Raw genomic sequence first — 22,041 nt, forward strand, 5'->3', positions numbered from 1 at the left:
AACTGCGAAATAGACAAGGTGGCAACATATACAGATATGAGATACGGCATTATCGACGCACTGGCGGAAATTGTTAATTATTTGAGAAATTACTTCAAACCATTGACGACTAAATATTATATAAACAATTAATATTAAATTTCAATTTATTAATCACTACAATAATACAACTACAACTGCGTGAAGCTGATATTAATCAAATATTCTTAAACCCTCTAGGAACTCTTCCATACTCTTGCTAACCGTCTCTGCAAAAATACTTGTTTCTTCGCCACAACCATTCGTTAAATTCGCTACACAGGCGCGTATTGTTATGCGATACGTTTGCTCGGGATGCAGATCAGTCAATGTGTATGAGTGTATGTTACCCGGTGTTACGATACCTTTGTATATTTCCAGTGGCCGGCAATTGTTTTGTAATTGATATTGCGTCGACGCATCTGGTATCGGACACACTGGTCGACGCTTGATAATTGGAAAATCATCTGGGCCTGTATCCTGCAACTTCCGTGCTTGTTCTTCCTGTTGCTGAATTATCCAAAGAAGGCTGGCTTCACCACGTTTTCGCTGCTCTTCTTCAAGATCGTGATCATCTTTATTCATTTGTTCTTCCAGTTTATTATTATTATTATCTTTGGATTTGGCTTCACTTTCTGCTATTTTGCGTGTTACGCGTATATGTTTAGCTGCGTTATCCAGAAAAGAATTGATCGTATTTGGTGTGACTAACGATTCTCTGCCAACACAATTTGTATTTCCATTCAAGTGGTTAGTGTCGGCATTACGGCGTACACGAACATTGTTTATCCTACGACTGAAAGGTAGAAATAAAAGGAGAGAAAAAAAATATGAAATCAGCCGAACTCATAGACTTTTTCCTGCTACTTACGACACAAAAATCAAATTAGGCAAAGTTTCTTCATAAATAATTTGTTCCTTACGATAATAGTTTTCATCCGATGGTATAGGGCCACTATCCTCTGGATTTTCAAAGACACAATCACAGGACTGCGAATATTTACGCAACTCCCGATAATTACCTAGTGTCACATCTGTAAATGGAAGTAAAATATTAAAAAAATGTGATTTATTTATAAGAAAAACTGCTTTACTATCTTTCGCGATCTTTGGCTTTGCATAATTAGTTAAATTGATTATATACTTTTCGATAATGCCATTCGGATTGCGTGGTGGCCACCAGTGTAAAACCTTTATAAAATATTAAATTAAAAAACAAACTCATTATAAGTTACGGATGTTATGCTATTCGTTAATCTACGTACCATTTTGTCCATAGCAATCGCTGTGTAATAGATTCTCTTCACCGGTCCCGGTTTACTCGGTAGTGTGCGGAAATATTGTATTTTCGAATATGCATCCATGCGTATATGATAATCGGTCATCGTGAGCGTTTTGACGAAGTAAGCGTATTGTGTGTACGGTTTCAAATTCGTAATGATGTAACGGATATTTTTTGTGGGGTTCACTTTCATGTGCCAGCTGCGAAAAAGTAAGGTTATGTTTGAAATTGTTTATATATAAAATAATATTTGTAGGGTGTAAAGCGTTTACTAGTTTGAAAGCAACGAGAGAAACTTAATGAATAATTTTTGTACATAAAAATGTGAAAAATTTGAATGCATATTCTTCAAAAGCATATACGCACCTATCATGACCGCAACCATGCCTTCCGTCGTAGAGTGTTACATTTTGCACCGGCGTTTCCTTATAGTAATACACATAGCCAAGTATAATTTGTATATTGTTCAGTGTGAATGTGTCTATTTTCAGGCGCACAGCTGTAGAATTGTAATCCTCAAGTGTAACTGTTAAATTAGTTATGGGACTGTTGCCTGCAAATGAAAAAAAAAACATTAAATAGTTTAAATATTAAGGAAAAATTAAAAATATATACTTACAAATCACACGCTCGCCATTTGAGTGTGGCGACGCATTCACCGTAGTAATGGGTGCCGCGCTTTTTAAGGACTTTTGCAGTTCACGTATTTTAGACAAGCACAAGCGTGGATTTAGATGGAAGTAAATGCTGCCTTTAAGTATGGCAACATTCTGATTTGGTGCCCAAATTTCCGACAAGTGATAATTATCGACTGCAACGAGCGCATATCTTCAGAAAGTGGAAGAAAAAGGAAAAAAATTAAATAGAATACAAAACTTGAAAAATACATTAACATCGGTTGCACCGAAGCTAGAATACCCTTCAGAAATAAACAAGTTTCCATAGAAGAACTTGATTTTAGACCTGCAAAATCTAGTATTGACCAGATATTCACCATGTGCCAAAGTCTTGGAAAATACCTATGAAAGGAAGATCGACCTCTTCGTCGATTTTAAATCCGTCTTTGATAGCACGAAAGGAAACTATCTCTATGCCTATTGTCAAAATTATTACGGCTGTGTAAAGTGACGTTGAACAATACCAAAAGCTCCGTCAGAATCAGGAAGGACTTCTTCGAGCCGTTCGATGCCAAACAAGGTTTTAGATAAGGTGACTCTACTCCTGGAGAAAATAATACGAGCTGCAGGGCTTAATAGAGAAGGTACAATCTTCTAACTATAAGAGTGTACAGCTGCTGGCGTACGTCGATGATAACTGTTGACATTGACCTCAAAAATTACTCCAGACTGGATAAGGAAGCGAAGCAAATTAATGAAAAAAATCTGGTGTTGAACGAGGACAAGACGAAATATTTCCTGTCATCAAACAAACAGACGTCGCACTCGCGACTTGGCTCACACGTCACTGTTGACAGTCATAACTTTGAAGTTGTTGACAATTTCGGACCAACTTTAGACCAATTTTAGAACCAACAACAATATCAGCTTTGAAATCCAACACGGAAAAACTCTTGTTAACTTCGAATAGAGTAAGCAATTGAGAAGTAAAGTTATCTCTCGATAAACCAAGACCAAACTTTAAAAGTCACTCATCATCCTCGTCCTGTTATTTGCTGCAGAGGCATGGATGATGACAACATCTGATGAGTCGGCCTTACGACTGTTCAAGAGAAAGGTTTTGCGGAAGATTCATGGTTCTTTGCGCATTGGCAACGACGAGTACGACGAGCAGTACGAGATATACGACGATATTAACATAGTTCAGCGAATCATGAGACAGCGCCTGCCTGGCTAGGTCATGTTGTCCGGATGGAAGGAAACACTCCAGCTTGTAGGTTTCCGTTGCAGAGATCAGTTGAAGAAGGACCTGGCTGAACTTGGTATCTCGAATTGGCGCCAAAAGCGAAAAGAAGAAACGACTGGCGCGCTGTTGTTAACACGGCTATAACCATGTAAGCGGTTTCTATGCCAGTAAATAAGAAAATCTGATATCGGCGGTTCTGACAGAAGAGTAGCTTCTTAAGGAGAATAGAATTGTGGAAAATTTAAGATCGATACTTCAAAAACGCCGGAAATAGTTCGCGTGCATAAAGCCAGACATGCGGACAAACGGGTTCGTCACGTTGATCATTTAAATATAGGCTCTCCGACCTTTCCTTCAGGGCCTTACAAGCTTCGTGGAAAACTTAATTTATATACCCTGTTCAGGGTACAAAAAAAATATTGATTATAATTCGCTTACAAATCATTTACGAGCTTATCGCCGCGTATGGTGACTAAATTGCGAAGGAAGTGTAGCGTGAGCAACTGTGGTGAATTGACCACCTTCAAATAGCCAGTGATCTCGGTGATGTTTGCAAACGCGTTGTCCAAGTCGGTGATTTTGGCTGCAAGAAATGCAATGAAATAAAATTTTTTGTTTATTTTTTTTCCAAACTCCACTTTTCCAACTTACTCTTTATGTCGGTCAGTTCGATGATGAGTGAGCCATTTATTTTACTACAGCCTTGGAGGCTCTCCGCATCAGCTGCTGTGTGTATGGTATATGTTCCAGTGCATTGCAATTTGCACATTTTGTTTCCGGCTGCATCGACTGTGCTCAAATAATTTTTAGGACATTTCTCCATACAAATACGCGCTAACGGTATTGAACCCAATTGTCGGCATTTGGATGCGCTGATGCAATCGCGATCTTGATGCTGAAAAGATGTTGATATGTACTGTAAGTATATTTATGTATATGCATATTTTTTGAAAAAAAAAAAACAAGGATAAGGCTGTACCCGGAATGCACCGGCAAAGAGGTACTTAGCAACAACGACAACGACATTCGGGTAACCGGAACAGACTCAGATTTTTATCCGACCCAGTACTGTCAACTCGGCGCCATGTATTAAAATTACATCAGGAATGTTTTCTGCCGTTACAACAACAACATCAATATCACCTTGACGTCGGATGCCAGGGACTGTCAACTCGGCACGATGCCTCGAAATTACTACCCTAGGAATGTTTGCAGCCGCTTCAAAAACAACAATGTCAATGGGCTTACAACTTTGGACGTTCTAAAAACTCGATCTGTTATTCTACAGAGTTGGAAGATGTAATATGGGCTTTCCGATGAGGTACAGCTGGTATAGCTATTACACAGATCGTGGATGTCGGAACTGTCGACTATTAAATACCCTTTAGTTTAGAAAGAAACTTCTAAAGACGGTCGAAGGGAATATCAGTAAGTTTCGACCTAGTGCTACTTAACTGGATGTCAATATGACCAAATTTGATTCTGGTTGATGAAATAACTTCCAAACAAATGATGTACTGTTAGAACCTGCTAACAGTCACTTGGTCGGACTGCGATTTAGATTGAGCAGATTAGAAAGAATTGTGAACTTAGAAGTCAATGCAGTTTACAGAACTTAAAAAAGAGGTCATAAAAAAATATTAATATTAGATATGTTTCCACCTACCTGATAATAGTTCTGTGGACATTCGTCGACACATTGGCGCTCCAGATTCAGATTCGCACACAAACTGCACCGCTTGCCATCGCAATCGCTCAAACAGTTAGGATCACAACAATTACCATTGTCATCGCAACCACGTACGCCGCATTCTGCGCGACAATTGACAACATTATTCGTAGCCGGACGTTCTTGTGGTATATCGTAGCCCCAGCAATGCTTACGCAATCTATCCGGCAGTTCTTCTTCGACGAGAATTTGATTACTGGTGCGCTCACATTGCGTACAATGATTGAACAACTTATTATTCTACAACAAAAGCCAAATAAAATCAATATAAAGAAAAAGTGATTGGCTGAACCCAAATTGGAGCTATTTAGTCACACCTTATGCCAGAAATGCTGCTGTGAGCTATTGCCCAGCAACTGCACCCAATTCACAGTATCCACGTAGCAAAGTGATGGATTCGTTTCGATCCGAATATTACCGGCCTGTATGCGCAGCAGCGAGCCGAGACCCATATAGCGTAAATCGCGATTCTCATAAATGACCAATGCAAACTCGTCGAAGAGCAAACGACGGCCGCGTATGATGCGCAAATGTGGAAATATATGATGCAACGAAGGTAGACCATGCACGCGATGCACCAGTAGGTAATCGGTAATCTCCTCCACCTCAGTAAGATATTTCAGCGCACCGACATCGCTCGGTGTCAGCTGCAAAAGCGCCAACCAAACATGCCCGTGCACACGTGTGCAATTCTTTAGCAATTCAAAATCCTTTCTAGTGCGCACCTCAATGGAGTTACAGGTGCGCGGCGGCTGTGACGGTTCCGGCGGTGTATTACTTGTGAACGCGAGTGGGTTCCCAACATCGTCGGCATTCAGCGTGTCGGCGTTGACAAGGGCGCCAGCGCTGCGCTGGATTAACGCCTGCAGGATGAGCGCCAAAAGCAGCACAAACAAGGAGACGCAGCGGCGGGTTGCCGGTAAATTCACTTGGTATGCCATTGCCCGTTGGCTGACGAACGGCTGATTGCCACTGCCGGCAGCACTTAATGCATCAACAGCTGACGAACCGCCGAGCTGATGCTGTCTGGCTTCTACGGTTGTGTAGTGAGTGTTTTACTTGTCTGCTTCTATTTCTTATTTTGGTGTTGCGTTCTTCTCTACTGTTTGTCACTGTGCGAGGTAATAATTCAATTAAGCGCTTGACCTCGCTATTGAGTAATGTCAACGGCGGAATAAGAACGCCGCGCTGACGTTAAGTGAGTGATAATTACAACGCTATTGACATTTACATACATCAATTACCACAATTTCTTTAGAACTAAATTACAATATTATTTCTAATTCTTTATTTATAGTTTTTTTTTTGGTAAACGGTTAGACCGATCGTGATATGCCGTAATATCTGTTGCTTAGACTTCGAAGTGCGCGCCAAGACGAATGGAAATGAACTGTTCGAATTGGTGCGCCTAGTGTTTGACAAAAGCTTCCATCGATAGAGTTCGCTTATTGACACTTATGTATATCTATACGCATGTATGTATGCCGGTATGTCTGTATCCGAATGTAGTTCCGACACATATTCAATTAGTGCATGGAATGAAGGAATTTAATGGAAAGTCGAAGGTGATCGTTTGGCCGAAAGAGCAGAGATGCGCGTCACAAAGCAAGATAAAGGTTTGCGCAGCCAATGTGGAGAGCGCCCGAGAGGTTTCATGCTTTGACAAACACACATAATCATACATACTGTTTAGGTGTTAACATGTTGGTGAGTGGAGTCTGTTCTATCAATCCTTGAGTGTATCAATTCGCCTCAAATGCAGTACGACTCTTGAGTAAGGTGTCGTTCAATTGTTTCTGGTTTGGCAACCGGTTTGTGCATTAAACAATTCTCACTCCTTTCACTTCGTTTAATCGCAAGCTGCAGTGTTTATCTCATGCAAGATTGTCCGTAACCAAGAAAAGAACTCCAAGCGCTCTAATTTAACAAACAACTTGGACTTATCCTTAACTCAATGCGCGAAGCTTAGTTTTATTGCATTAGAGTTTAATACAGTCATGCTCATATTAATAGTATTACTTAATGAATGAAGTTATATAAAAAATATGAATTAAAACAAATAATAAAGCGTTAAAGTAGGGTTTAACCGAACATCACAAAAATATTCTCCCTGTACTTCAATACAAGATCTCGCAGTTTTTCCCATATATTCGGTAAAAGATCAGCCATATGCACTGGGGTTCATATAATTGGTGGCTGGTTTCTTGAAATATTATAGTTCGATTACGACAATTTTTGGCCGTAAGCTGAAATTTGTTGTGGACACAATTTTTGTAAAGTATAAAACTGTCCAGTTTCATGGTGTATAATAGGAATGTTTGGGTTAACTCTCATATCAAATTTGATCTCACTTGCTCAAGTAGTTCCTATGATTTAAGATTTCACAAAAAGGTGATCGGTGCCACGATCCTTGTCTAATTTTGACATCTGCTTCTATAAAGCTATAAAGCTGAGTTGTCGCATTTTTAGCAGTTTTCGACATAACCGTTATATGCAGAGTGGGCGTTGCTATTATCTTCTTGTAACTATTTTCACGGTCTATAAAGAAATGCTAAAGAAGCTTCTTCTCAGCAAATTTTGTTGTTTTAGCTTCAATATTTTGGAAGGTATGGATATTAAATCATTTAGGGACGGGGTCAAGCCAACTTTTAAACATTTTTTTGCCCACAAGTATCCCATACTACTTCGATTCCGTATCCAAAATACAGTTTTGTATCACCACCCTTTTCTGCCATTGAGAAGATGCAATTTTCATTGACTATCTGAAGAAGGATAAAATGGCAACAACACACTTATTTTGCACTCATCCAGGAAATATATCTTTTTTGGATTAAAGAGTTTGTAGCGTCCCCGGGTGAAGTGCACTATGTTAAGAAATTATTACTCTTCGCGTCTTAGGTTTGGGGTAAAAGGTTCATCCAAAAACAAATCACACTTGGATGGCTGATATCGCCATTTATTTGATATTTTCTGCGTTAGGCCAGAACGATCTTGCAGCCGTACAGGAGCTAATTGCGCTTGCTAAAGTTATGCAAAGTCCAGAGGCCCAGCGCTGGTGTGTTAGAACACAATGGAGATCCACCTTTTTTCCAACGAAATATAAACGGGACAAATCGAGCTTATCGCTTTATAGTATTTATTGATTCCGCCATGACTAAGCTCCCCGACGAGCCTGACAATAAAATAAGGATACTATTAATAGTGAGGTCAGACATTCATTAAACGACATTGAGTAGTAGGCGAACTCAAAGCTAGTATTGACACTTTGCTTTGGTGTGAACCTCATTTCTTAACCTCTCTTGGAGGTAAAAATTTGAAACGCCAGTTAGTCATTGGAAAAAGCTTTATAAGCCCTTAGAAATTTCGACTTTTTAACTTTGCGCAGCTATTTCTGAATTTGGTATTCCGTTAAAACGAATACGGCTGCGTAAGCTGATGTTGTGCAGGACCTTTCCGAGCCGGAAAGGAGGTATGAGGCAAAGCTACTCCCTGGCGATTTCTTCAATCTTTGGAGAAAATAATCCGAGCAGAGCCGAATCAATAAGGTATAATCTTTTATAAGAATGTACAGACGCTGTCGTAAGACGATGATATTGATATCATTGGCCGCAACAATCGCGCCGTCAGTTCTGCTTTCTCCAGAATGGATAAGGAAGCGAAGCAATTGGGTCTGGTAGTGAACGATGGCAAGGCGAAATATCTCCTGTCATCAAACAAAGAGTCGTTGCACTCGCAACTTGGCCCCACGTCACTGTTGGCCAACAACAATTTCAGTTTCGAAATCAAACGTAGAATAATGTACAGACAAACATTTTTTTTGAATTCACATGTTGATATAACTACTTAAGAGCTAAGCATAGGGCTTTGTATTTCATCCTTATTTTTTATTAAAATGGCTCAAATTTGCGAAGTAAGCAAGCGACTTTCAAGCTTTTGTGAGCTCGTCTAAAATTTAATAGACGTTTTTTAAAACAGATACTACTTGTAAAGAAGAAGAAGAACTTAGTAAAAGCAGTGTTGCATTTGTATTCACTTAACAAGAAACTTACAAACTTTTTTATGTTGCATTAAATAATCTTCGTCTTAAGTTAGTAAACATTACAACTTAGTTTAGATAAGTTACAGGATGTGTTGCACGCTTCAGGCGCCTGCAAAGTACAAAGTATTCAATAGCGCATTTACCTTACCCAACTTACTTGTTTAAAATGGTAATGTAAATCTTTGCATTTAATTAAAGTAGAGATTGAGAAGGGTTTCGACGAGGCTTAACCCTCTGCTTGAAGCACTTTTTAAAGTGCGCAATTAAATAGTCCAAAAGTTTTCTAACATAATAATTATTGTATGAATTAATAAGGCATTGCGTTGAGGAACATAAATTACCTTAACACACATAACTAATTATGCATTGCCAAAGAGTAAAAGCAGGGAGGGGGAACAGGGGTCAAGCAAAAACTTTTCTTTGACGAAGTGTCACTGAACACCAGCAGCAACAATAAAAACGCTAACAACACAACAACAAGAACAACAACAACAACGGCAGCAGTAACAGTAACATCTAATCCAGCGCATGGTTACAATGACGCGCGCAAACCCGACCCTCATATCCTTGCCCTTAGCCGTGCGCTGGGCGTTGTTGAGGTGCCCATTGTCTTGCCCATGCTTCGCGCGACTACAAGTGCCAAAGCCGCGGAGAATGAACCAAACAACACAAAAACAACGGCAACAACAATAACAATAACAATACCAAAAAAATGAAAATGCTTTAATTAATTGAAACTGTAACATTGGCCTCAGCTGCCACCTAACCGAAAAAAGTAGAAAAACGAAACTTTGTTTTGCGCTGTAAAAGTGTGCTGCAGCAGCTGAAGTAGTGGCAGCAGTGGTAGCAGCGGCAACGGCAACGGCAACGACATTGCCACACTTTCAATGGTGTGAAATGATGATTTACCACTATTTAAAGGCCGTGAGGCATTCATTCACCGTATGCTGGCGACACAAACCCCACACACACACACCCATTAGGGTGCATACTCAAATAGTTAACCCACTTGAATGGGCACGAGGAGTCTCTTCGAGGAATGTTAAGTACGAAAATATGCAATTTAAACGATTTCAATCAAAAAGAAATTTACCACTATTCTCGGGAAGCCGTTGAGAGCGCGCAAATTGACGCTTTAGTGTGCATGAGAGTGAAAGAACGAGAGTGCGAGAGAGCAAATATGCTAGTCAGCTGTTGAGCGCGCACATTGCGCAGGTTTGCTCAGCATGAAAGCTCTAAAGCTCTGGCGGGCGAGTTAATGATTTTGAGTAAATAAGAAAACAATTTAGGCGCTCGTGTCGATTTGTACGACTTTCTATTGTTATATTATGCTTATGGCGCTGTGTGTCAATTGAAATTGTACTTAAGCTCTAATGTTTCTGTTGGTTAACTCCTCGTTGGTTTTTACACTATTGAAGTGGCATCACGTTCTTTTTATGCACTCCTTTTAGAGAGCTAAATAATGTAGAATGTTTATTTTAATTATTTATTTATTTTCCGTTCGAAGGGAAAAATTTTACTTCCGGTGTTAAATATAAAAAACAAAAATAATAATTAAATTACAATTTACCTAAAAGGTTGATTGGTTTCTTCACAGATTTCCGTATTCGATGTACTGAAAAACCTTTTGACTGTGAGCTACGCTTAAGACGCATACCCAGTGTGAAATGTGAAGAAATAAAATAATTTATTCTCGCATATTTCCTGAGTTACGTCTTTCAATGTGGAGCCGATCAGTTCAATCAGCTTTTTTCATCAGTTTATCTTTGAGCAAGTTTTTCGCATGACTACATATTTCAACTTTGCTTGAGTGATTTCTCGGAGGTTTACAATCTGATCACTATTTTCTGAGACAAAAAAATAAAACTCAAAATATTTAATTATTCATTAATATATATTTTGTCACCTTCATAGTAATCCCCAACGATTTTTCCATTCCTCGAAGCACTTTTCATAGGCACTTTTTCGGATGACCTTCAGCTCTTTCAGCGGAGCGACAATTTCAGTTTGGGAAACAAGAAAAAATCACCTGAAGCCAAATCTGGTGCGTACGGTGGGCTGATCAATAATATTCATTGCGTTTTTGGGAAACCAGGTCCTTCTCCACTTGGTCCTTCCAACGGAGTGGAGGTCTTCCTCTTCCTCTGCTTCCCCCCGCGGGTTCCGCGTCGAATACTTTCAGAGCTGGAGCGTCCGGAAAACATAACTTAGCTCAGTTCATGTGCAATATTAAGAAACAAGAGTTAGAACAAATATAAGAGAAAAGGCATTCTATTCGAGAAACCAAAAATTTTTGTTTGAAAAAAAGAAACCATATGAGGAGAGAATAAGAATACTAGAAATTGAAATAATTAGTTACATTTGTTAATCGGAATCGTAGTTCTATACATCATATACTATATATGTATGATTTTCGTTTATCTAAGTTTTATGAATATATACATATATAATTTATCTTAAATATCAAATAAGTTTATTATACAAAAAAATATCACATTGTTTTAGGAAGTATTAAAAATTATTTTATATTTTATTTATCTATTTACATACAAACTTAAACATAAAATCTTAATAATAAATAGTCGTCAGTCATCGTCGCTGTCGCTATCCGACAGCGCAAGATCTTCAGCCAAGATATCGCTTATGTATTCTTGTTTTGTAGGCGGAAACCCATCATGTGTTGTAGCTGTCGCTCCATCTTTGTGCCATATTGTGATTTTTTTCGATGTTCCCAACACCTCTTCAATATCGGTTATGGCTTCAATCCGATCTTGTTTCAACTCATATTTTTTGGCCATTGTCATTGCGAAGTCCATCGCTATTTCCTTTGTAAGTCTGCTATCGAAGAGCATTACAAGTCGCTTAATATGTGCCAATTTTTCGTGTAAATAGAGGACACGTTGCTTACGACATAGTTCCTCTCTGCTAGTAAGGACAGAAAATGTGCTCAATATACGTTCACTGATGTTCTCGTATTCCGGGCAGTCTTCGGGCACATTAAGAATCTGTGCACCGAGTTCGCGGAAACTGTTCCATAACTCTGTGGTCTGCTGAAAGAGTGGCATATATTCCTCATGGTCTCGAGCAAACTCAGCTGCATATTGCTGGCGCTGTTCGTTGCTGGTGATTTCCGTATAATTGCTAAAGTCATATTTAAGGGGCTCGATGGTATTTGAATTAGGCTTAGTGGTCGCCGGTTGGGAGGAGGTGTGATTATCACCGGTAGATAATTCAATGCGCCTTTTCTTCGCCGGTTGTGGTTCAACGTTATCCAAATTTGCTCGCTTTGATGTGCTTTCTCTCTTTAGTGAGTTATTTTCGGCTGGATGTGGTAGAATTGTACTACTCTTTGATGATTGGCTATCGTTGGATTCAGGTGTAAGCTCAATTGAGCTGTGTGGAGCTCTCGAACTCTGTTTCGTGTGTATTTTCAACGACTGACTTTTGTTGGATTCAGGTGTAAGTACAATTGAGCTGTTTTGAGCTATCAAACTTTGTTCTTTGTGTCCTTCCAGCGACTGGCTTTCGCCGGATTCAGGTGTAAGTACAATTGAGCTGTTTGGTGCTCTCAATTTCTGTTCTTCATGTATTTTCGGCGACAGGCTTTCGTTGGATTCAAGTGTAAGTTTAATTGAACTGTTTGGAGCTCTCAAACTGTACTCCTTGCGTCTTTTCATCTGTTGCAACTCCTTCTCATTGTAGTACGGCCAATTCTCGTCGACTTCTTTCCAGATATTGGGGCGCAAACTATATACGTTACGGCTAAGCTGTGCTACATCTTTCAGCAACGACTGTTGGACGTTCACAAGGAAGTAATCCTACTCTCTTTGAAGGACCAGTCGTTCACGTAATTTACGTGACGATATATCTGGTAATTTACCGTATTCAATCTTAACTTCGGTATTGGTCTTTACTCCAGGTTGTGTCTTTTCTTTTAGGAACAGCTCTGTTCCATTGCTACGAGAGATGTTAGATTGGTTCACATTCCAAGATGGTCTCCTTCCATTGTAAATTCGCTTGAGGTGATTAGCGATGGTATTTGAATTAGGCTTAGTGATCGCCGGTTGGGAGGAGGTGTGATTATCACCGGTAGAATTTTCAATGCGCCGTTTCTTCGCCGGTTGTGGTTCAACGTTTTCCAAATTTGCTCGCTTTGATGTGTTCTCTTTAGTGAGAAATTTTCGGCTGGATGTGGTAGAATTGTACTACTCTTTGATGACTGGCTATCGTTGGATTCAGGTGTAAGTACAATTGAGCTGTGTGGAGCTCTCGAACTCTCTTCCTTGTGTATTTCCTAATTGGATTCAAGTGTAATTTAATTGAACTGTTTGGTGCTCTCAAACTGTACTCCTTGCGTCTTTTCATCTGTTGCAACTCCTTCTCATTGTAGTAAGGCCAATTCTCGTCGACTTCTTTCCAGATATTGGGGCGCAAACTATATACGTTACGGCTAAGTTGTGCTACATCTTTGAGCACATACACGACTGTTGGTCGTTCGCAAGGAAGTAATCCTTCTCTTTGAAAGATTGAGCTTATTTCTTGCCTGGTGTATGAGTTAACGGCCAACATGTGGACCAGTCGCTCACGCAGTTTACGTGACGATATATCTGGTAAGTTACCCGATTCAGTCTTAATTTCGGGTTTGGTCTTTACTCCAGTTGTTCACATTACTACGAGAGATGTTAGATTGGTTCACATTCCAAGATGCACTGATTGGATGTACTTTCCTCGTTGGTTTCCTTCCGTTGTAAATGCCTTGATATGCCATGCTGTTTTATTGCTACTGGTTTAAAATATTACGTGTTGCTCGAATGAAATCCGTTGCGGTTCTGATATGTGTTGCGCCGAAAATGTCCCTATATATGAAGCAGGTAGAAACGGTGCTGCGACCTTTTCTCGCTTTTTGTAAAAAGTTAGGTAGCCTTACTTCTTTTTGGATTTCCTACCTGCTCCCAGGTAAATTTTTGATATTGTGCTTGGGGAAGTGTATACATACAGATGTAACGAAAGCTGGTTTTACGAAAGCCTTTCCCTTTTGGGGCACGCCCAACTTTAAGACTAAAGCAGGTATTCTATTCCGATTTTTTGGAACAATACTAATAGGTTCTAGATACTTTTTCATCACAACTTTTACAAAACGTTATCAAGTCAAAAGTCTTCCGATTTATGGTTGTCAGACGCTAGAACTCAGAAGATTTTGTGAATAACCTATGTTATTTCCACCCTTTCCCGCTGCCTAATATTTTTAAATTGGAATATTGGTAGCTCTGGAATATGTTCTTTTTCATCCTGCTGAAGGCTATGCATTCGTATAGATAATGCTCCAAGGTGATCCTCTGCGCAAGTCCTGCATTTCGCCAATTTTGTTCCACTGCTTCAAGCAAGTGAGTCTTATCTTAAGCTGTTCCCGAGCGAGCTATGTCTCATACCTCACTTGAATGTATAATGGCCGGGTGTCAAGAGATTTAATAGGGAACTTTTTCGATAATACCGTCTACCACACCATTGCACACTCACTAGAGCCATTAGATCATGTAGTAAGCCCCACTTTAGGGTAATGGTTCTTCTGTAGGAGTTAAAGTCCTCTATGTGTTTTCGCAGCTTAGTTTTTTTTATCTAAGATAACTTCGATATATTGTATCCATCCTAATATTGCAATAATTTTGCTCTTTAAGAAAGGGAGATTGAACTACAAAGTTTTCGTCCTTTTAGTGATGAGAAGATTTCTGTTTTCTTCAGATTAACAGTTATACCCCACAGCCTGCGGAAATCTCCAGAGCACTCGATCGAGGTCGAGTAGGTACCGAGATATGAATGTTTACCTAAATGTGGGCAGTGTCACTCCCGTCATCAAAATTTTACAACGGTTCCTATAAAATTCCATTGAAACTTCTTCAATGTAAAATTTAATTTTATTTTATAGATTTATCGCACATTCAGTAGTTTTTAACATAACCCGATTTGGAGAGAGTGAGTGGGGTTATAAACCTAATTCTTCCATTTTCACAGGGTGGGTAGGGATGTCAATAAAATTTACCCTGTGCGGTTTTGGTTATATAGCTTGAATGGTTTAGGAGAGATATACTGTAATTTATTACAGCTCGGGGCCACGCCCACTTAAAAAGTTAATTAATTCACGTCACTGTTGACAGTCATAACTTTGAAGTTGTAGCTAATTTCGTCTATTTAGGAACCAGAACACCACCAACAATGTCAGCCTGGAAATCCAACGCAGGATTACTTTTGCCAACAGGTGCTACTTCGGACTGAGTAGGCAATTGAAAAGTAAAGTCCTCTCTCGACGAACAAAAGCCAAACTCTATAAGTCGCTCATTATTCCCGTCCTGCTATGTGGTGGAGAGGCTTGGACGAAGACTACAACTGATGAGCGAGTTTTCGAGAGAAAGGTTCTGCGAAAGATTTATGGCCCTTTGCGCATTGGCCACGGCGAATATCGCATTTGATAGAACGATGAGCTGTACGAGAAAGCTCCATCTAGTTCACTGAAAATTACACATTAATGATCAATGAATTGTGTTGAAAGACCAGAAAATACGTGCATAAAGAGATACAAGATTTACAATTGTAAGAAGAAGGTAAAATTTGGTGATGGAACTTTATATGGGTTAGAGATTTTGTGGTTTAAATGAAAGCTGTAAAGGTCACACATTACTCCTTGCATAGCACCTTCACGTATGTGACAAGTTAATTCTATTTGAAATGAAGAAGAAGTCATAAATATAAAGACGTTTAAAGGATATATTTACAAACAAGTATTTAAAATATTTATAAAAGATGGCTTCAGCAGCAAGTTAGAAGTACGAAATAGTAGAGAAAAATATTTATACAATCAACAGCCGAAAGTTAACATAATCCAAAAACAAAAACAAAAAATAGACCAAAAAATATCATACCGATTATATCACCTTTCCCGAGTATGAAATTCCTTTCGCCTCAGCATATCCTACTATGAAATAACCTTTATATGGGTTAGAGATTTTGAATCAATGTATCACATTTTCTGAATGTTAAATGTTTCGAATCCATACCTACATTGAGGGTTATGGTATATGAGATGTTTTTAGCCTGAACATTATCATGCTCCAAGTTTAAGCAAAGCTTCATAAAGTTAAGCAATATTCACAATGTGTCCTAGGTACCTAACATAAGTAGGCTGATTTCTCGAGTAAGCCCACTCGGAATGCTAAAGAAGCTTTTCAATGTTATGCCCAGAACATCTGAGGTATGAATCAAAAGACCGTCGTATATCGACAAAACGCCTAGGGCCTGCCACAAGTTGTTTGAGGTGGCTAATACCAGTTCCAGCCAGGGTTCGTAAAAGACATGTCAACCGAAATGCTTCAACGTTGGCGAACGACGCTTCCACCTTATAATTCTCCTTGCAGCTTTGACAAGCTGCGTAGACCAAAATCTTTAGCTTCACCTCAGAAGTTCCAATGGTACAGTGTTCAGTTGGGACGCCTATCATTGCGGCGTGTGAGCCTTGCTAAGAGCAAGCAGTCTATGGATCTATTACTTTCCATTCTGAATCTGAATGCGCCCGCAACCCCATAGGTGCTGGCTGCTGATCTCGCGCAGAGCCAATATATCCAGCGCGCTAATGCACGAAGACAGGGGAAGGCTGCTGGTATTTGGATATATAAGAAAAATTACCCTTCTTGGATGCTCATCGGATTTATGATTCTCAATGATTCCGCTATGGCCGGACACCCAAACAAAGGTCATGCATTCCTTGCTAACTTTGAGTTATGGATGTCTACTTCCCAGAAAGACGCCGCACTTCGGAAAAGTACACCTGTTGTTAATTTAATGGCTGCTGCTTGGAAAACCGTACAGTAGTCAAGCAATCTGAAACAAAAGTTGATTCAGAGTTGCCAACATTTCCCCTCCAACCTTCCTCTTGAGGTTTGATCCATCCGTGAAAAAGCTTACTGCGCATCTTCTACAACGAGTTATGTGAGTGAAGAAGATTCTGCTAGGAGTAGGATACTCATCGCAGTGGTCCAAGGTATCAGGGATACAGTCAAAGTCAGGGGAGATTTCGGAATGTCCCACTTTGGGTTCCTTAATGTTTCTAGTTTCCCAAAGTCTGCCGACTATGTGCATGGATGATGTATGTAGAATGGCATTAAGTGCCATCGTGAGGGTACAAGTGCCAAGCGTTGGTGTTGTACGCAGTGCACCACTGATGCCAAAGAGAACCGCTCGTTGAACACGTTTTAGCTGTTTTGCGAATGTGGCTTTACCGAGCGCCTTCTTCCAGACAAATACATCATAGAAGAGTATTGAATTAATCACGGTTTCGTAAAGCCAGAGCAGAACTTTTGATGAGCGACCGCACCGATTCCTAATAGTTCCTCTACAACCATATGAGACAAAATTTCTTCTCATTGGTCACCCATGATAGCTTTTTATCAAGAATGAGACGCAAGGATAAGTATGGGTTCTAGCTAACCGTGGAAATATAAACACTTTTGATAATAAAACTCTCAGTGACGTGGTGCAGGACTATCTGTGAATTTTCTGAATTTCGTATGTGACTGATTACGGCCTGAGTATAAAGTTCTTTTCGACTCGATAACTGCTGTTGAATCAAATTATCAAATTTCTGTGACTTCTAGAAACCGAGTGGAGTGGAACATGTATCAATTGTATTTATTGGCTGGAGCGTCGGTTCGATAGGATCAAAAGGTTGCCGAAAAAAGTTGTTTTATTTATGTTTCTCACTAAAAAACCGACTACGAAAAGTGTGCCTTCACCGGCGCTTAATCAGTCTGTGGCCCACTGTACACACCCATAATGTACATATAATATGTGCGCATTTATATGAATTACCCGTATTTCCTACCTTTCTCAACAATTTCCCAAAGCAACAGTCGTTCAAACTGCCACTTGCTGCAAGCTTCAGCTACGGCGCTCACAACAAATGAGCGCAGTACTTGCGCTCTCATACTCGCACTCCACTCATTATGGTACAATATACAATTGTTGTATAACTGTATGCATATGTGTGTGTGCGTGGACCATTGGACCAACTTTTACGCGATTTGTTTGTTTACGCCAGAACAAAAACATTGCAACCTGCCACAACAAGATTTTCTAATTAATTTCATTGCTCGTCGATATACGCTGATACCTACGGGTCACTCTCTCAAGCGCTCTCATGCGCTCCGCTTTGCTTTCGCATATACAAGAGGTATGTCGTGTTGGCACTACAGTGTTGTTTGCCTTGCAAACCTGTGCGCCACTTTATGCGCTCAAGCTTTTTTATGTAGGCGCACTCAATCTAGTTGGCATTGTTTTTGTCGCCTGTCGGCGCGCTGTTGAGCTTTCATGAGTTAACAGTCCATTGTGCTTTCACGCTTCTATGATTCGTTTGTTGTTGAGTGTAGCGGTACACACGCGCCTACATACATGTGTGTACATTATGGGGAAATGCCTGTATGACTGACTCTTATCCCGTTGTCGGCGTCGTACTCAGCGTCCTCGGCGTCCTAGTCGTCGTCGTCGTCTTTGTCGTCGTCGCCAACATCATCCTCGCTAGCGTCGGCTCGGTCAGCGACGGCTCACAAGTGTTTAGTAGGTTTTGAAACATGGAACGGCGCTGTTGCATACGCGGCAAAATCGTTGTGGCGACATAAAACGAGTAAAAGCAGGCCGATTTCGTGCGAATAAAAAATACGTCGGATAAGCATATATAATTGAAAAAACGAAAACGAACAAAACAAAAAAAGAAAAACGCACCAAACACGACCGCGACGCGAATGTGAGGAAGCAGCAGCAGCATCAAAAAGAAAACACATACGGACACACGATACGAGCACTTCGCGTATTCGCCTGTTCGTTCAACCAAAAATAGTCGTACAATTGTACTGCTTTCGAAACGTTTAACCTAATTAATTGTAGTTAGATAATATCTCTCATTAATGTGTAATTTACGCGCGGATGGTCAGCGACATACATGCATACTAAATGCCACGGCATGGCAGCATATTTAGTTTCAAATTATAAATGTGTGAGTTTATCTGGCTGTGTATGTGTGTTAGTGTGTGAAACTGAAAATATATAAAAGCGAAGTGTTAGAATCACAGGCAGTTAAACGCCTGTAAGTAGACTAATAAAATGAGAAATAAACTTAACACCGTGCCGCCCTACAGAAAACAAACAACAACTAAGCGATTTAGCACAGCAACGCGGCCGCTAAAGATGCTGTAGTTGATGTCGAGATTGAATACTATCCGCCCTGTTAGCGTTACGATACACACACACATACATGTTTTTATATATGTATGTTTGTATATGGGTTAGGCATCACTATCAGGGCATTTGTATCTAAAGCTGATTTGTTGCGAGTGTCTGTCTGTGCGCGCGACTGTATGTGGGTGTGAATTGTAACACCAAATAGTGCGGCTGCCAGACAAACAGACGACTAACGGGCAATCCAAGGCAGTGAACTACTGTTTTTAGTATCTTCGGTGTGGTGGCACAGTGGGAGTTGGCTGGCAGTAGCGGGAAATGTCGGAAGATAAAAACGAAGAAATTTAAAAAATAAAAGAAAAAGAAATATATATGTACATATATATGTATGTACTATATAATAAAATTAAGAAGAAGTAAAGTAATCAAAAATAAATAAAACGCCAGAAAAGGCGTGAAGCTATAGAGCCCTTCGTAAATAATGAAGTTTTCCGTACAAAAGCTTGATTTTAATTATGTGGTTTGTATGGCAGCTATATGCTATAGTAGACCGATTTGAACGATTTGCTCGGAGATTATAGTGCTCTATTGGAAAATAATTTGTGCTAAATTTCGTAAATATATATTGTAAAGTAAAAAAGTTTTCTTTACCAGAACTTGATTTTGATCGTTCAGTTTGTATGGGTACTATAGACTATAGTGGTCCCTTTTGAATGATTTGCTCAGATATTATAGCGCTACTATGGGTAATAATTTATGTCAAATTTCGTTAAGATATCTTTTCAAATAAAAAAGTTTTCCTTATAAGAACCTGATTTTGACTGATCAGTTTGTATGGCAGCTATAGGCTATAGTAGACCGATCTGAACAATTTGCTCGGAGATTATAGCGCTACTATGGAAAATTGTTTGTGCCAAATTTCGTAAAGATATGTTTTAAAATAAAAAAGTTTTTCTTATAGGAACCTGATTTTGACTGATCAGTTTGTATGGCAGCTATAGGCTATAGTGTTCCGATCTAAGCCAATTGCACGAATATTATAGCTGTACTATAGAAAACAATTTGTGCCAAATTTCGTAAAGATATCTTGTCAAGCAAAAAAGTTTTCCTTATAAGGACCTTCTTTTGATTGATCAGTTTATAAGGTAGCTATAAGCTATAGTCGTCTGATATGAAAAACTTTTTCGGAGATTGTACTTTTACATTCAATAATAACCTTTGTCAAATTTCATGAAGATATCACGTTAAATAAAAAAGTTTTGTATACAAGAACTTGCAGGGCAGCTTCGTGCTGAGAAGAGAGCCTGTGCAAAATTTCAGAGCGTTATCTTCAAAAACTGAGGAACTAGTTCGGGTATATACAGACAGAGAGATATACATATAACTAAGCCGACGCAGCTCATCTATATATGTATGTCTTATTATATAATTTATAGGATCTTCGACGTTTCCTTGTGGGTATTATTAACTTCGTGGCAAACTAATTACCCTGTACAGGGTATTAAAAAATATATAAAAACAAAAAAAAACTTAAAAAAAGTAAAACTAAAGCGCAAAATAAAATCTAAAACGAAAAATAGCAAAGCAAATCAAATTAAAGCAGAGGCGAAAAATATATGCTCCTGCCAGCCTAAATGAAAGAGAGAGCCATCTAAGTTGGTTATTTGATAAGACGCAAGCAGACCGGAACGCATGACTTTGTAAAAGTATGAAAGCAGCAGAGGAGCCGTTGAAATAAGACGAATAATGCTACAGCCGGTTGGCAGTTAGACACTTTGTTGAAGGTTTGTGATAGTTTCGCGTCAAGGAGGCATACACCCACTAAAGTATGTACATGCGGTTTTTTATAGTCTACCCTGTTAATTAGAAGCGAGGTTGGCGGCCTAAGGGGTTAATGACGGAACGTGAATGCAAATTAATCGAAAAGTAAAGTGTTTTACTCAGAAGCAGTTTTTTATGTAAGGTCAGAATGTAAGCGAACGTTTTCAGAGAGTGACTATAACTTTGCTAAATATTTACTGGAGCTTCTGCTGCTCGTCGGTCTAAGCGCTTTACATTTATCCAACAAATATGAAGTCCTGCAAGTTTCTAAACGTCGACGTCCGAACTACTGATAGGAGAAGCCTCTCAAGGCCATAAATACACTCAAAGTTTTGCACTTGCTTGCTATTTGCTAAAATGTTTTTGATGAAAATTAAAGTGCTAATGAAAATGAAGGCATCTGTTGCGGAATAAACAAGAAATAAGTCAATTATTGTAATAAGAAAAATTCCTAGATAACATTCGATCAAAATTGAACCGGACTGAAGTAAAAAATAAAAAAAAATCTATTTTAATAAAATCATTTTAATTCAATAAGAAATAAGACCATTGATGTTTTTAAGAAAAATTCCCAGATAACATCTGATCAAAATTGAACCGGACTGAAGTAAAAAAAAACCAAAAATAAATTTTTCACATACTTTATTAAAAATATTTGATATCGCTTTTAAAATAAGCAAGCCAAGGCTTAATCCAAATGCCATACCTTCCTTGTTATAAGTCTCGTTTGGATTTCGGCTCGTTTGCGGAGCGGTCTTCGCTAGATTGTTGGACAGTTTCGACGTTAAATCAGTAATGTTTGTTGAACGTAGGGTTCTCAGCTTGACAACGAGCATATCTTTTGCAACTACTCGGCATCGCATTTTGAAAAGTCTTCAGTATTAGTTGCTACCTACCAAAAATACTAACTACAATACTAACCAAAATGTTAACCAAAATACTATCCTAAATGGTTGAGTCTATTTATAAAAGGTGTTGTAATACTCTGCAATCCCTTTGATGTCAACACGATGGTTTTCGAGCATTGTTCGCATATTTTCGATGCGATCGTTTTTAAATGTATTTTTGACA

At 39.2% G+C, this 22,041-nt stretch overlaps 3 protein-coding genes across 6 annotated transcripts in view; 1 reads left to right on the forward strand and 2 right to left on the reverse strand.

The window, feature by feature from the left end:
• Positions 1–128: 128 nt before the first annotated feature.
• On the reverse strand, positions 129–6,290 carry LOC105221984 (insulin receptor). Its single transcript, XM_011199133.4, has 10 exons — positions 5,210–6,290; positions 4,830–5,132; positions 3,815–4,058; positions 3,602–3,746; positions 1,920–2,128; positions 1,667–1,853; positions 1,284–1,500; positions 1,113–1,209; positions 890–1,052; positions 129–814 (listed from the first exon to the last, which is right to left on the reverse strand). The coding sequence occupies exons 1-10, from the start codon at positions 5,831–5,833 to the stop codon at positions 193–195; spliced, it is 2,811 nt and encodes a 936-aa protein (XP_011197435.2). The 5' UTR covers positions 5,834–6,290; the 3' UTR covers positions 129–192.
• A 5,226-nt stretch (positions 6,291–11,516) lies between these two features.
• Positions 11,517–13,564, reverse strand: LOC125776176 (RNA polymerase II elongation factor Ell-like). Its single transcript, XM_049447079.1, has 3 exons — positions 13,257–13,564; positions 12,846–13,096; positions 11,517–12,749 (listed from the first exon to the last, which is right to left on the reverse strand). The coding sequence occupies exons 1-3, from the start codon at positions 13,498–13,500 to the stop codon at positions 11,517–11,519; spliced, it is 1,728 nt and encodes a 575-aa protein (XP_049303036.1). The 5' UTR covers positions 13,501–13,564.
• Positions 13,565–18,513: 4,949 nt separating this feature from the next.
• Positions 18,514–22,041, forward strand: part of LOC105221983 (dipeptidase 1) — an 81,615-nt gene continuing 78,087 nt past the window's right edge. For all 4 annotated transcript variants that reach the window (XM_049449071.1, XM_011199132.4, XM_049449070.1 and 1 more), the window contains exon 1: positions 18,514–18,967. The gene's annotated coding sequence lies outside the window, so the exon portion shown is untranslated. The remainder of the gene's footprint in view (positions 18,968–22,041) is intronic.

The sequence above is a fragment of the Bactrocera dorsalis genome, chromosome 2, assembly GCF_023373825.1.
Source record: "Bactrocera dorsalis isolate Fly_Bdor chromosome 2, ASM2337382v1, whole genome shotgun sequence".
NCBI lineage: Eukaryota > Metazoa > Arthropoda > Insecta > Diptera > Tephritidae > Bactrocera > Bactrocera dorsalis.